General features: G+C 33.3%; 1 protein-coding gene across 3 annotated transcripts; it reads right to left on the bottom strand.

Moving 5' to 3' along the window:
• Positions 1-1,711: 1,711 nt before the first annotated feature.
• LOC111914798 (uncharacterized) lies at positions 1,712-13,632 on the bottom strand. Of its 3 annotated transcripts, none has more exons than XM_052768229.1 (8): positions 13,442-13,632; positions 10,035-12,762; positions 9,349-9,888; positions 7,837-8,484; positions 4,618-5,322; positions 2,178-2,951; positions 1,996-2,069; positions 1,712-1,900 (listed from the first exon to the last, which is right to left on the bottom strand). In XM_052768229.1, exons 2-7 carry the CDS (start codon positions 12,732-12,734, stop codon positions 2,055-2,057), a joined length of 5,382 nt encoding a protein of 1,793 aa, XP_052624189.1. In that variant the 5' UTR covers positions 12,735-12,762; positions 13,442-13,632; the 3' UTR covers positions 1,712-1,900; positions 1,996-2,054. The 3 variants fall into 3 exon arrangements, with proteins under 3 accessions (XP_052624189.1, XP_052624190.1, XP_023766273.2); XM_052768230.1 differs by having other exon boundaries at positions 2,178-2,948; positions 13,442-13,631; XM_023910505.3 differs by having other exon boundaries at positions 1,712-2,069.
• Between the last annotated feature and the right edge of the window lie 1,191 nt (positions 13,633-14,823).

The following is a 14,823-nucleotide window of genomic DNA, read 5'->3' as shown; positions in this document are numbered from 1 at the left end:
GTAGAAAGGCCGAAAAGGAATGCACTCTCCGTGTTCGATGAAATATGTAGTTTGGGATGTATTTTCAAGCCATTTTGAACATTTTTCTGATTTTTAATTCTTTCTTCAGAGTTTACAAGATGCATAATTGGATTTTTAGTGCTGATAAGTTGGGACCTGTTATGGGTATATATAGGTATAAACACTTTTTACTTATGCTACTTAGTAATTAGTTTATAGTTTATACTATCTATTATCATTAATTCTCATCTTATATATAGATGGAGTTCACCAGGCATGTCTGTTACATTTGGACTTTACTCTACACCACAACTTTTCCAATACAACTTTGCTTTCACTATATAACTGTATTCTTGAGAAGTGTTGTTTACTTGTTTTGATGGTTAGGAATATGATTTTATTTTCATCTGTCTATTAGGATTCTATTTGTAATAGGAACCATATGCTTATAAGAAAAGTGAGTGAATTACATTTTTAACCATATGGTTTAACATGTTTAAGCCACGTAAATTGATTGCACATGTTAGTCAATTTATGCAACAAAATAATCTTTTAGACATAATATGCATTATTCAACTATGTTTCATTCTAGGACCAGTTTATGCACCAATTTTTTATTTTTTTTTAAACAAATTCTGCAACAGTGTTTCACTTTCATTACAAATTTATACGACTGACATAAAGTATGCAACATTGATCATTATGCAACTTCAAATAAATGACCAAAGGTTTGAAGATGCTGAAGAAATGGAAATATAATGTGTTTTTCATAAAATATTTCTAACTAAGCCCGCCACCACATAAAATCAACTTAACAGGTAATGTCTTTTAATCCAACTAAACCAGCCACCACATAAAAAAAAAAAAAATCATGTTATCATATGGTACAATGGTATGTCAACAAAAACATGCACAAAGTGATAAATTAAACAATGAATGAAAATATAATGTTTTTTCTTCAAATAATTTCTACTTAAGTGGCATTTTCAAAATCTGAGCGTGATATATTTGGTTTTTTCTCTATTTTTGTTGATTTATACTTTTAACACTGAATTCCATAAACATATGAATTCCACAAACAACCAACCAATATCAAACTAAATTTGATTATAAATGGCAACTCCAATATCAACCTAAATTTGATTATAAAAAAAAATGTTAAACCTCAGATGCATCAAAAATCAGATAATATGCATAAGTGTTCTGTTTCTCAAATAGGTTTAAAATAATCAATGGATGGCTCATAGTCATGGGCATAATTGTAACTTATCTAGGTTTAGTGAACAATTGTTAACTCAAAATCATCATGAGATAGATTCATTGAAGGTGGCGATGGAAACCGGCACTGAACATACGATATTTGTAACCAAATTTTATTCTTTTTATTTCAGAGATTAAAAAACAAAGCTTTTATATGGGTGACACTGATGCACTCAACTTACAAGAGAGAAATGGAGTCGCTTCCTCAAGATTTAAGTGCTCATATACAAAACAAACATTAATACACTTGACTTAAAAGAGGAGCCAAAAATTTATGGGTCTTTTTTCATTGAAGAATTTTATCAAACACTGGGTGTTCATAAAAATTAAGAGCACATATCTGTTGAATTAAGAGAAGTTTTATGTTCTAGCAAATTAGCTTCATTTTTTTTTCTTTCTTACCTGGTGTGAGCTAAGAAAGTTTCATGTATGATGGATTATCATTCTATGCACCTTCAACCACTGAATTTATTTACTATTTAAAATAGTGGAACATGTACAGACCAATTAATAAAAACTTGTGTAATTATTGCTAAGTTGGTCACAGCTTAATTAAATACAAGAAGTGGACACATCATAGATAAGATTACTTGAAAATAGAAGTTCAATAACCCGAATTGAAAGAGTAGTAAGCAAGCAACTGTGACAAAAAGTCAATTCAATGATCAGATAACTAAGGTGGAGAAACATGTACATGATTGGGAAGAAGGAAATAAGTGTACAATGTAATCTTACCTGTGCTATATAGCTAACTTCAAAACGAACCAAACCGCACGTGTGAATTTGATGTTGCTCTAGAACTCCCATCCCTGTAGGAGAGGAGATTACAATAAGTTGTAAATTCGAGAGTAAAGTAAACGTTTTGTTCGATCAAACATATTAATCTGTTAATAATAACCAAAGGAGACACCACGTACCTCTTGTTGTTTGGTCTTTATAAAAGAGTTTGGGTCTTCCGTTGCATGACACAATCCAAAAGTTGTATCTATTAACTTCAGCTCTGGAGTAGTTGATTGCCCATTTGTGAAAACTGTTATTTTTGGACAATCTTTGATTTCCAAAGCATCTAATATTGGCCATAGAAAAGCCTCCTTCCCCAGGCAAAATCCCTTGAGATTTGGAAGTTTGAAAAGTGTTATGGATTTCAGACAAGGGAACACAACCTCAGTAGTCGGTCTGGTTTCGGAATCTTCAACTTGCTTCACAATCACATCCATACTCTCACAGTCGCTTATGTGTAGCTCTTGGAGCTGCAATAGACTACCAACCATGCAACTACTGAAAACCTGTCCAAGAAGTGGACATCTTTTAATTGAGACCTTTGTAACGTTTGGAAAGTTCAACACTATCCACCGATTGCTCTTCCACATATGCTTCAGATTATCTATTCCACTCAAAGTCACCTCTTTTAGCTTCTCAAATACCACAACAGATTGTGTTTCAATATCCACATCTTCATTTGTCCCTTCTGCTACTTCAAATACCTCCTCTATTACAGATCCATAGCCATGGGTAATAGAAAGCTTTTCAAGATTCTTCAGATTAAGCAACTCCTTGTATGGAAAAATTATGCGGCTTTTCAACAATTTGTCACTCCTTTGTGCATCTACTTCAACTAAATTTGAAAAAGACCACGGGCATTGAACTAGCTTTATCAAATCTGGAGTAGAGCACATAGGGAGTTGAGTCTGCTAAGAAAAATCAAACATAGATAGATCATCACAAACACGACAATTACTAAAGAAAAATACATTAATATTACAAACATAATAAGGATTGCAAGTTATGTTATTCTTCAATGAGCCAACATATATTTCCAATCAACAACCTAGTTTATGACACTGCTTACATTATATTTTGTGAAGATGAGCACTATGAAGAAAATTTCAGCTTTATATATTGCATTTGCTCAAATAATTTAGATTGTTATCGATGATTGTCGAGTCTTTTTAAATATAACTAAAAATTATAGTTTGTGGTTGAGTGGGTGGGGGGGGGGGGGGGGGGGGGGGGGGGGGGATAAAATAAAAAGTAAAAGTTAAGTGTTTTGGCTACTTCAAAAAGGGTAATTTTTCATGTACTGAATATTTACATCAAATTTTTGTAGGAAAAAAGATAATTATGTTATTGTATTTTTTATTGCATTGTCAAATACAACAAATGATATATGGATGATATACTTACACCTTTACAATCATCTCAGTTATACTATTTTCGTCAATTTTAGGTAATAAACGCTAAAATAAATGTTTACCTTGTAAAAGATGAGAGAGAAAAGAAGAACTTGATTAAGTAACAACTAGCATTACAATATTTATAAAATATGTTAGATAATTGAATTAAATTGGATGAAAACGATATAAATGATTTAATTACAATATATACTTCCATACAAAAATCTATTTGTTAACAGATAAGAGTGAAAATATGTAAAATAAGGCAATGCTTTAATTTCCATCTATTTTGTGTTTTCTTTTCTTAACCGAATGAAGATGTTAGATCTAAGTTCCTAATTAATGATTTATGTCAGGTACCAAACGATCACATTCTATGAAATTTACAAATGATTTGAATAAGAATGAACTTGCCAAGTATCATTTGTAATACACAAGAAAATAATTTTTTATGTTCATATATTTGATATAAATTCTTAAGTCTTGTATTTTTAAGGAACGTAACTATTTTGTGAATTTTAGAAGCACTTTTTCTTAGGTGCTTATTTTGTTATTCCTTTAATTGAATACTTGCCCAAACTCAGAGCCACTAGTTAGATTGTTTGTTTTTCTACAAACCCATCAATTTTTTTGTCAAATTAAAATACGTTTTAGCGAAAACTGCAAATTTGGTCCCTGTATTTGTTGAGTTTTGTGATTACAATAGGGACAGTGTAAAGAAGAAGGGGTTGTTGATCTGATTCTGATCAAACGGAAACTAGTATTGTATATGTTCAAAAATCTTTCGACATGGAAAAAACCACCCTCAATGAATGCGTCAATTGGCCTTTTGTCTTTACTTCATCTAACTTGATTAAAATATTAAATTGCTAACTTATGAATTAGTGAATATAACATCTTTTATAACATAAGAGACCACTTATAATAAAAAAAATTGCATATTTTCATAACTTTTTATAGATACAAAAGATGGGAAGTGGTTATATATGTATCTTCATTTGGTTTTGTTTTGTGTTTCTTCCGGAATACACATATGAACCGACCTGGAAAAACCCCCCATAGTGTAAGCAAATACTATGTTTTGCATATGAACCATCTAAATTTGTAAGCAAATAATATGTTGAACATCATAAAACAACATGCTGATCATCTGGTTAAATGATGAAGTAAAGTAACAACATACCTCTTGTGTAACATTGGTCAAATTGAAGTTGAGGCCACATTCAAGACTATGCTTGCCTAATCCTGTATGTATGTAGTTGAGCTTCGGAGTCATGGAGTGACCAGATGTGAAATTCATCATTTGTGGGCAGCCATAAATCTCAACCTTTTCCAATGCTTTCCACCTGAACTCATTCGTCCCCAAGAAGAAACCCTTGAGATCTGGTAAATCTACAAGTGTAAGGGACTTGAGACGTGGGAAGACTATAATAGATTTAGATTTTTCTGTGTGCTCTGTGTCTTCCTTCACAATCACTTGCATTGCCTTGCATTCAGCTACCATCAGTTCTTTGAGTTGCTTGAGGCTTTCAAGTGTGGAACTTGTGAAGATATATTCCAATACTTCACAGTCATAGATTTCCAATATCGTTAGGTTGGGCAATTCAAGCAAAGTCATATCTGCGGACCTTGGGATGGTGATTGCAGTACAAGTATCATCACTTCCATCACCAACATTCGTAGTACTATCAACACCATCTTTGTTTATTTCTTTACTTTCAAATATCTCCACCATTGACTTACATTCTAATATTGTCAGCTTTTCAAGCTTATGCAGTTGTCCCACTACATTGGATGGAAACACTCTTGATAGGGCAGGACAATTCCATATATGTATGTGTTTGGAGTATTGGCATAAGAACCAAGAAGCAACACCGACTTGAGAACACTACAACAACACATGAAAAATCAATGGAGCTGATTGAATTAACAAAGCTTAGCTGTTTGCTATGTACATGCACTCTACAATCTAATGCAATATTTGTTTCTAGAAATGTGGTTACAAACAAAAGTCCTTCCCACAACTAAGGTACTTCAGTAACGTCGACAATGTAAGTTGAACTACAAAAGGGCAATATACAGAAAAATCACAATATCTCGGCCATTTTTTGCAGTTTAACAATTCCATTTCAGTTTTAGCTCATCAAACCTACCCAAGTTTGAAATTTCTTTCTATATCGATAAATTTGACCTACTATAGCAGGTTAAAGTGGGTCATAATTGAAAAGGTTGTCAAAGTTTAGTCCACTTAATTTCACTATAGTCACTCAACTTTGACAAAATTTTCTATTGTGACCACTTTAACCTGCTATAGTAGGTCAAAGTGGTCAGCATAGAATATTTCTCCAAACTTGGGTGGATTTCATAAGGCAAGCAAAAGTAGAGTGCCATGATTTATGAAGAGAAAATAAATGGCATTGGACTTTTCACAAATTCCAGGTCAACACAAGTGTGACACCTCAGCAGAAACTTTTATGAGGTTCTGGTGGTGACAGACAGAATCAACAACATGAAGAAAGTGGAAGGATCATAAGAAGCATACTTCTGAAAGACACAGAATTGGCATAAGGATAGAAAACCACCTAGGCCACAAAATCTGGACCTACATGTGAAAGATTCAAACGGTTTACAAGACAAAGTTCATGTTGGATTTTATGGTGAAAAAATGAATTAAGAGAAACCAGATCGTGGTGTTTGGACACTCCATTAAGGAAGAAGGTTTGTCAAATGACCAAAATACCCTTGTTATATATAACCAAATAACTAAAAACAAGAAATCAGTTGTAAGCTATGCTTTATATTGTTGGCAAGAGAGAACAAGTAGATGGTGGATGAAAGAAAAGGTACACTAAATCAATCATAAAAGTGGCCTTATACAGGCTTATACGAGATTATGAACAGCTAGAAAAAAGGAAATAGAAACAAGAAAAAACAAAACTGCCAGGGTGCTGATTAACACAACTAATTAGCAACTAATTATTCAAATTAAAACTCGAAACTGAAGAGACTTTGAAGTACTTTGATTAGCAATTAATCAACATATATATATTTCACACGTGTCTGCAGGAACACATGTATAAAACACATACAAGTATACAAAATATTGTAACTATGAACTTTACTTGTCTGTATTGAAGAAAGGATAAATGCAAGAAATAGCAACGCATTTCCATTTATTCTTTTATTAAAGCATCCTACTTTCATTTCTTTCTATTACAGCAACGGAAATCCTTTGTATTTAGATGACACTGCTATAATTGGGTGGGTTTCTTAATAGAAAAAAGTGAAAGTAGGATGATTTGATAAGCAAATCGATGAAAGTAAATTGTTATTTCTAGCATTTTAGCCTTTAATAAATGACCCAAGACCAGCATATAGGTACTTTCAAAATCCACCCATTTATAGCCACATATAATTGGGTATAGTGGTTTTTTCGTATATGGCCCAATTCAAAATTAGTATAGTGCCATGATTTATGAAGAGAAAACAAATATCATTGGACTCTATAACCCATTACCCCCTCAATGTGAGAAAATGAAAACATAACTTTACTTCTAAATTTATTAATCGGAAATGAGTTTGCAATCAATATGCTTAGGTTTCCGCAGTTGCACTGATTACATGCATCATCTTCTTCATGTTTTAAATAATTTTACTATCATGAACGGTTAATATATTCTACATGCATCATCTTCTTCATGTTAATTTATTATACATCAATGAATTTTCATTAATTGTATATCGTAAAAAAAATCTATCTTAATTCTAATATTTAAATAGACCCAAAGCATTTTTAGAACAAAGATTTTTTCAAGGGAGCCCTTTTCAGTAAAAAGTTGGTTAATTATACTAGATAAATTAAGATCTAGAGATATTTCCAAAATTGACAATACTGACATTTGACTCTATGATAGTTCAATGTATTAAAGTTAATATTTTAAATAGGAAACTTTTCTGGTACAAAAGAAGTTGTAAACAGGACTATTGCCACCTAGATACAATTATGTAAAGTTTCATATTCTTTTGTTCGATGTCAGCAAAATAGATATTTCGTTTAAACAGCAAACCGAATTTTACTAAGCCAAACTAGCATGCTAGGAAACAAAAAAAAAATGCATCAATAAAATCATTTTTTTTTCTATTTTTCATAAGACTTATATACATCCATCAATCAATTTTTTTCCCCCTCACAATCCGGTCTTATTATAAATCAACTTAAGGACCTACGCAAATGAAAAAACTATTAAATACTATGATGTAGTTATTTATTTTTGTCTTTCCAGCTTCAGAAGAATTAGCTTAGGGAGTTATATAAAGCAGCTAATGGAGAATAGAATATTAAAAATAAATAAAACAAATAACTGAATATGTAAAGGATTCGCTTAAAGGAAATCAAATATACCTTGAACTGATCATGGATGGAAGTAGTTGTGATTTTAGTACCGCCATCGATACTCTTTAGGCTTGGGAGATTCCACAGGTTGAGAAGATCAAGAAGAGGGAAGGAGGAGATGGTGTTTGTGTGAGTAGAAGATATTATTTCTTCATTTTCATCATTAATATCTCTATTTGAAACAACTTCTTCAATGCCATCACAAAACCATATCTCCACCCTCTTTAAGTTGGGAAGAAGTTTGCCCATGAGAGGTGAAAATAAGTACTTTATGCTATGGCAGTCACTCATGAATATTTGTGTGAGGTTGTGGAATGAGTAGGATTGTGATTGGTTTTGAGGAATTACAAGTTTCTTCCAATTGCACTTCCACACATCACTCATCCTCTCCATATTTATTAAATATAAAGACTTGAGGTGGGGAAGTAGTAGTGGTGGTGGTTGATGATTATATTTATGCAGACTTGTTGTGAAATCTGTGGTGCTGTTGCTGTTACTGGAACTCTCTATCTCAAACACCACTTCAACATCCTTACAGCCACTTACAACAAGTGTTTGAAGGTGATTAACGTGAAAAGGTTTGGGATGAATTGAGGATTCAATGTCAGGGATATTACCATACACCTTTGAAATCTCTGTCTTTGATATAACATTAATCTGCACATATCTCAACAACAAATATAATTAGAAATAAATATGTAAAATACACACACTTACACAATGATATTTTTCACACTAAATTACAAAATTGGTCCCTGTGTTTATCTGTTTTTTTTTGTTTAGGTCCATTAAATTGTTTACGAATTTTGGTCCCCATTAACTTGCTTATAAATATGCTAATAATAAAAGCGTAGTAGTGATATAGATAATTTGTCCATGTTTTTGAATTCCGAGTTTTAACTTTGTTTTTATCACATGTTGAAGTGTAAAGATTTATAAATAATTTGACAGGATACATATCTTCACGCAGGTTAATAATCGTATTGCACTTTAAAGTGTGAACATGCTAGACCACCACTCATGTTCACATATTCAAGGAGGGGCAAGAAGGGAAATAATAAACCAATTCTTACTTATTCACAAAGAGGCAAGAAAGGATTTAAACCATGAATAAGCAATTGTAGGCAGCAAGGGTAATTATGTAAATTAACTATTTCAGTTATGTCTTTATATTGTAAGAGATCAGTTAGGAGAGATATCTTATCAATTATTTTAGAGATTACTCTCTTTGGGAGATCCTGGCTTCTAAAACTGCCAGATTTCTATCACATGTATGTAAAATTAATCATTAGATCATCAATTTTCTGTGTGAGATCTATAATTTCTTGTATTTCTCCTTTCCATCCTTGTGTGATTGAAATTCAAGAGTGAGAATCTAGCAGAACACATCGAAAGAATTGTGTGGAATTGATTGATTTGTTATAGTGTGATATATTATATACGTGTATGTATGTATAGAGACACATATACATAAGTTATAAACATCAAAATAGAAATTGAAAGCTCAATGACATCACATACCTCCTGGCTGTTCTGAATCAATTCAATGTTGCTCCTGGTTTCTTCAGAAGGTCTCCTTCCATCTATACTCACATTCATAAGTGTCCTCACATCAGAATTGCTCACGGTCGGTGTGAATACGTTTACAAACCTCTCACACTCTCTTATTTCTATACTTTCAACAGCTTGAAAGGTACGGATGAGGATATCAGAGCTACTTTCACCTTTCATCCTCCACAACTCTCTTAGCTTCCCCAAACCATCTACATTAATGAGTCTCAAGTTGCTACTGTATTCTTCAATTTCACCAACACAACTCATGTCGATGTTAAATAACACTTCAATGCTTCCACAATTAGAAACAACAAGCTCTTCCAGACGACCCAGCAAAGACATGGGATTGGTTGGAAACAGATTCACAAGATTATCACATTCCCTCACTCTAATCTCTCTCAACATGCAGGCATTAACTTCGTCACTACTACTAGATTGATAAGGCCATATCTCTTTCAGCTTATTCATCCTCCCAATTTCCAATATCTCCAGCTTAGGAATCAGCACCTGCACAACAATTAAGACTTGTTAATCATCAATAGTGAAACCAAAATCGAAAATAGTTTGCTTGGGGGATCACAATCCAATCAATACAGACTTTCATTACAAGACAATCTATGAAACTGTCAACATAAATCCTAATATAGAATTACCTGTTTGTTAAAGAATGGTTGAATTGCAGAGTCATTACTGGACATAGAAGATGTTGCAGATGTTTTCTTTGGATAAATGCTACCGAAGTTAGGAAGGCCATCAAGTTCCAACTCCACCAGCTGTGGTAGCTCAATTACATTAGTAGTGTTGCAAAGACCTATCAACTTTGGTAGGCTTTTCAAACTTAGAAACTTTAGCTCCTGAAACTTAATTTTCCCAGCTACACCATTCTCACTACGTGCAAGTACTTCAAGAACAGAGCACTCTGAAACTGTGAGGCGCTCAAGCTTCACCAGACCATTTGCAATAGGGACTGTAAAGAGGTATCTTAAGTTTTCACATTTGAACACATCAAGGACTCTTAGATTATTAAACACCGATCGAGGGAGATGAACTGATTCCAATAAAACTTCTTCAAGATCATTCATACCATCCACCTCCAAATAAAGCACCTCAGTTTTCTCAAATAACTCATTCATTCCAGATTCCAATAGCTCATTCTTGTTAGTGACCAACCTCAACGTGTTTTCAAATGAGTGCATATTTTTGTCAGTATTGGCTACTAAACCACATCCCATAGCGATCCTGAACCTTCTAAGTTTAGTAAACAGCATATTCTCGGGTGTATTGTTGTTGTCAAAGAACTCAGCTTCTAATGCAAAAAGGTGCTTTGAAAGCTCTGCTAATTCAGCACGATTGCTGTTTGTGAACCTAATTGCCTTTTCATCAGCAACTCTCATATAAAGCTCTTCAAGATTGACCAAATCTTTCAAGACACCATCATCAATACGAAGATTGATACAGCCCGTCAAATCCAGTAGCATTAGCTTCTTCAACTTTCCGATTGTGGATGGTAACTTTCTGATGCCACAATGTGCAAAACTAAGCACTTCGAGATTTAAGAGTTCACCAATAACAGAGCAATCAAACATCAATAAGCATTTATGGAGAATGAGTGTTCGTAGCTTGGTGGAGCATTCAAGTGATCTGGGAAGCAACGCATACTGCATTTTTTCATATGCTACAACTTCAAGATTTTCCATTTTTTCATAAAAACCTTCAGGAAACTTAAGCGACTTATCTCCATCCATAAGTCTCAAAAGTGATAGGTTTGGGTACTTAGAGTCACCAGGAAACTCAGACATACCTGTGCAAGTAATAGAGATTCTTTTGCAAGACTCTTTCACTTCAGCTCTACTCCACTTTGAAACATCACCATGGTTGATTATCCATGGATGATGACCTTTAGAAACTCTACTTATGACAAAAGCAAGCACAAGATCATGCATTTTGACACACCCAATCCAATCGCTATCCATCAACAAATTTGCATTTCTAAGATTCTGCACACACATTTTTGTCCTGTCTCTAGCCTCTCCCAAAGTGGATACTTCACTTAATAACTGTAGGCCCCATGCATATCTTGTGAGTTCCTCAATTGGGATATTAAAGTCATCAGGAAACAAGCCACACAGAAGAAAAATCACCTTTTCCTCCTCTGTTTTTATATAATTATAGCTTATCTTAATAACTTCTTGCACATTCTCATCAAGATTCTTCTTCTTCAACCGTTGAAAAGTATCTCTCCATACAAAAACTTCATGAAATTGAAGGGTTTTAGCGATGAGTTTAATGGCAAGGGGCAAAAAACCACATCTTCTCACAATTTCACTTCCTATTTGATTGAGCTCCATATCATGTTGTTTTGAAACTCCTGTGATTTGCCAAAAGAAATTTTGTGCTTCGGGCTCCTCCATCACATCCACTCGAACTAGTGTCGACTCCGAATTAGCTTCTACTGCAATTTGTTTGCAAATATTTTCATTCCGTGATGTCAACAACAACTTGAAGCTGTTGGGCAAAGGACTCAGTCCAATATCTTTGAGTTCAATCGTCTCCCATACATCATCTAGTATTAGTAAAACCTTTCTTCTACCTTCTGGAAGGTTTCCAAATGTTATACGAAGACGATCTGCTCTTGCTTCTTTACTCAGTTCAGTGAGGGATTGGCCCATCATATACACTGCCACATCTTGCTGAATAGAAAGCATGTTAATTTGTTGCCCAATAACCACCTTCACAACATAATCAAACATTTTCTTATCTTCTGCAGCCTTTTTCAGTTGCTCCATCATGGTGGTTTTCCCCACACCACCCATTCCACATAGGGCTATCACTTTGCTCTTGTGATCTTGTTGGAGGGACTCCAAGGCGTTCTTAAAAGACTTCTCTCTTGATTTGAAGTGATTTTGGGCATCACCATCCGAAGGTGCAGAACTGGATGCGATTTCTGAGTTCACTTTCCCAAGAGGTCTTTGAGCATTTGTCCAAATTATCTTACTATTTTCATCAATAAGACTTTCCATCTCCTCCGTAGTCTTGAATGCCTTCCTTCCAGCTCGATACCTCATTTTCAAGTTACAACATCCGTTCCCAGTACTTGGAATGCTTTGAGCTTTTTCTTTAGTCTTTTCGACTTCTTTCAACCACCCCAGTACATGAGTAGGTATCTCCAGATTACTTCTATTGTTTGTTTCCATGTGCTTTTTGACATCACGGCTTGTATCATCCAGTAGCTTTATTTTAGTATTCATGTTCCTAACATGTTTCGTGGACGAAAAGAGATATCTCAGTTGTTTCTTGACAGGAGCAATTAAAGATTCAACAATAGGACTAATGATTGTAGATACAAGCTCCATCTTTCAATATTCTAGCTTTTACAAAGACCTGTAACAGATAAAAAAGGCAATGAAATTGTTAAAAGTTGTTAATTATTAGCCTGCGCAGCTATCTTTTTTCAAATATCATATACAATCCATAGATAATTAGTGTTATAAAAAGTTTCCTTCAGGATTCAGGACACATAATAAGTTTGGCTAGAATAGAATTGATAGTTGGTAAATTAATGTGTATGTAAATTCATAGTTAATTTTGCTGTTTGTCTTCCCTTGTCAACTTAACCTTGGTTTTCTTTGAAATGATTGAAAGTGGGAATAGATTGTTAATTTCAACATCTTCATCATCATGTAAAATTGTGAGAGATGAGGAACAAAATACCGTGCCTTTTAATTAGGGTATCTATTAGTTGGAAACAGAGTCCCACAGTGATACTATTAGGGGGTTTATTAGGGCTAGAACTGATCTCTACGTGGAAGCATCTGTCCTAAGAAAACCATTCCTCCAAAACATTGTTCAATAATCAAAAGAGGGAAAATGAGGAGGCATTGTCATTCATTTAAACATTGACTTGATTTTATATGTGGAGCATACACGAACAATCCACAACAAGTAACAAAGCAAAACATTTTTTTCAGATAATTTCGTCAAGGATCGATAGATTGAAAACTAAAAACAACTAAGAAAAATTATTCATAAACAAAGAGAAAAACTTTCAACAAAAACATACCTCTTCTACTATATGCGCCTGTGCTAATGCTTGCTGTTTTTGCTGCTTTGTAAAGTGCGTATGTGTACAACTGGTTGGAATTGTGAAGAAGAAGGCCAATATATTGAAGTATGAACAAGCCTCAATTATTGCTGTTGACCTGCAAATACCATGGTATTGGATGGATGGAAATAATGCAGTCAACAGTCATAATCTAGGTACTAAGAGCATTGCCTAACATACTACAGAGTATAGCACAAGTAATATACTAACAGTCAAAGGTCCCACCGGTTTCTATTGAAGCACGATACAATGTCGGATCCCTACCCCACCTTAATATGTGATATTTCATTTACACCACATATATATCACCCTAATTTTGGGCATCCCTTTGCAAAAAAGAAAAAGAGAATTTGTAAAAAATTTCAAAATAATTGTATTTAGTGGGATGATTATTAGTTGGTCTAATATTTGAAAAAGCTTATGTAATAATTTAATTTAACAACTAAAACATGTGTTTTAAAAAACCATATCATATTAAATTAAATGGTTTAAAATAATGAGAAAAAATAGTTCAAAACTTTTAATAACAAAACGTCCTAACAAAAAATCTTGGACACTCATAGTATTAGATTGAAGTGTTTGAATATATGACTCTAACCGGTACCACTTATCAAAATTAGACTGAGTACGCAATATGTCCACGTGATTGCAAACTTCTTTAATTGTTTCATATTTTATCAATGCAGTCAAAGTAAATTCGATCACAATTTTTTTTATCTAACTGCAAAGAGTTGTACTTTTCCGTTTGAGCCAAATTAATGATAGCAAAAATAATCAAATATCAATAGCAAATACGTTCGAATGACCTTTAACATTTGAACGCACAAATTTACATAAATTTAATCTATGACCTCACTATCAGGAAACCACCATCTACAAAAATCATGAAGCCTAATGAAAAATGAAAAACAAATAGGAAAATGGGAAATGATTAGACAATAAAGAGTGATACAAATTTAAGTAAGATATTTCTTTCATCATTTCAACATCTATCATTTCCGTATTCTCTTTTTCATAGTCCATAATGGTCCCATTGGTTTTCTTGGACGAGGGTTTAAATGGTTGAATTAGTGAAATATAATTTCATGTTTAGCAAAATATTACTTTTATGGTCTTGTTGGCTATTTTATAGTAAAAAATATTTTATTTATCATTAAAAACACTTAACCTACTAAATACTAATCATTTGATCATTCCAACTTTCTACATCAAAATATTATATCTTTAATTAAAACGTATTAGAGTTGATTATTTAACATGTCCAAAAGCAGGAAAATAACATTATAAACAACAAAATTAAAACTATGGCTGGTCATAAAGAATGTTACAACTACAATAGT

This window comes from Lactuca sativa, chromosome 2 (genome assembly GCF_002870075.4).
Source record: "Lactuca sativa cultivar Salinas chromosome 2, Lsat_Salinas_v11, whole genome shotgun sequence".
NCBI lineage: Eukaryota > Viridiplantae > Streptophyta > Magnoliopsida > Asterales > Asteraceae > Lactuca > Lactuca sativa.
Note: the sequence above shows the minus strand (reverse complement) of the source record. Positions and strands in the feature narration are given on the sequence as shown.

Excerpts from the sequence above, each read along its gene's own strand:
- LOC111914798 (XM_023910505.3), bottom strand. The coding sequence starts at position 12,734 with ATGGAGCTTGTATCTACAATCATTAGTCCTATTGTTGAATCTTTAATT. Across the intron at positions 9,889-10,034 it reads AACCATTCTTTAACAAACAG|GTGCTGATTCCTAAGCTGGA; the intron begins GTAATTCTATAT and ends ATTGTTGTGCAG. Across the intron at positions 2,952-4,617 it reads TGACCAATGTTACACAAGAG|CAGACTCAACTCCCTATGTG; the intron begins GTATGTTGTTAC and ends GATTTTTCTTAG.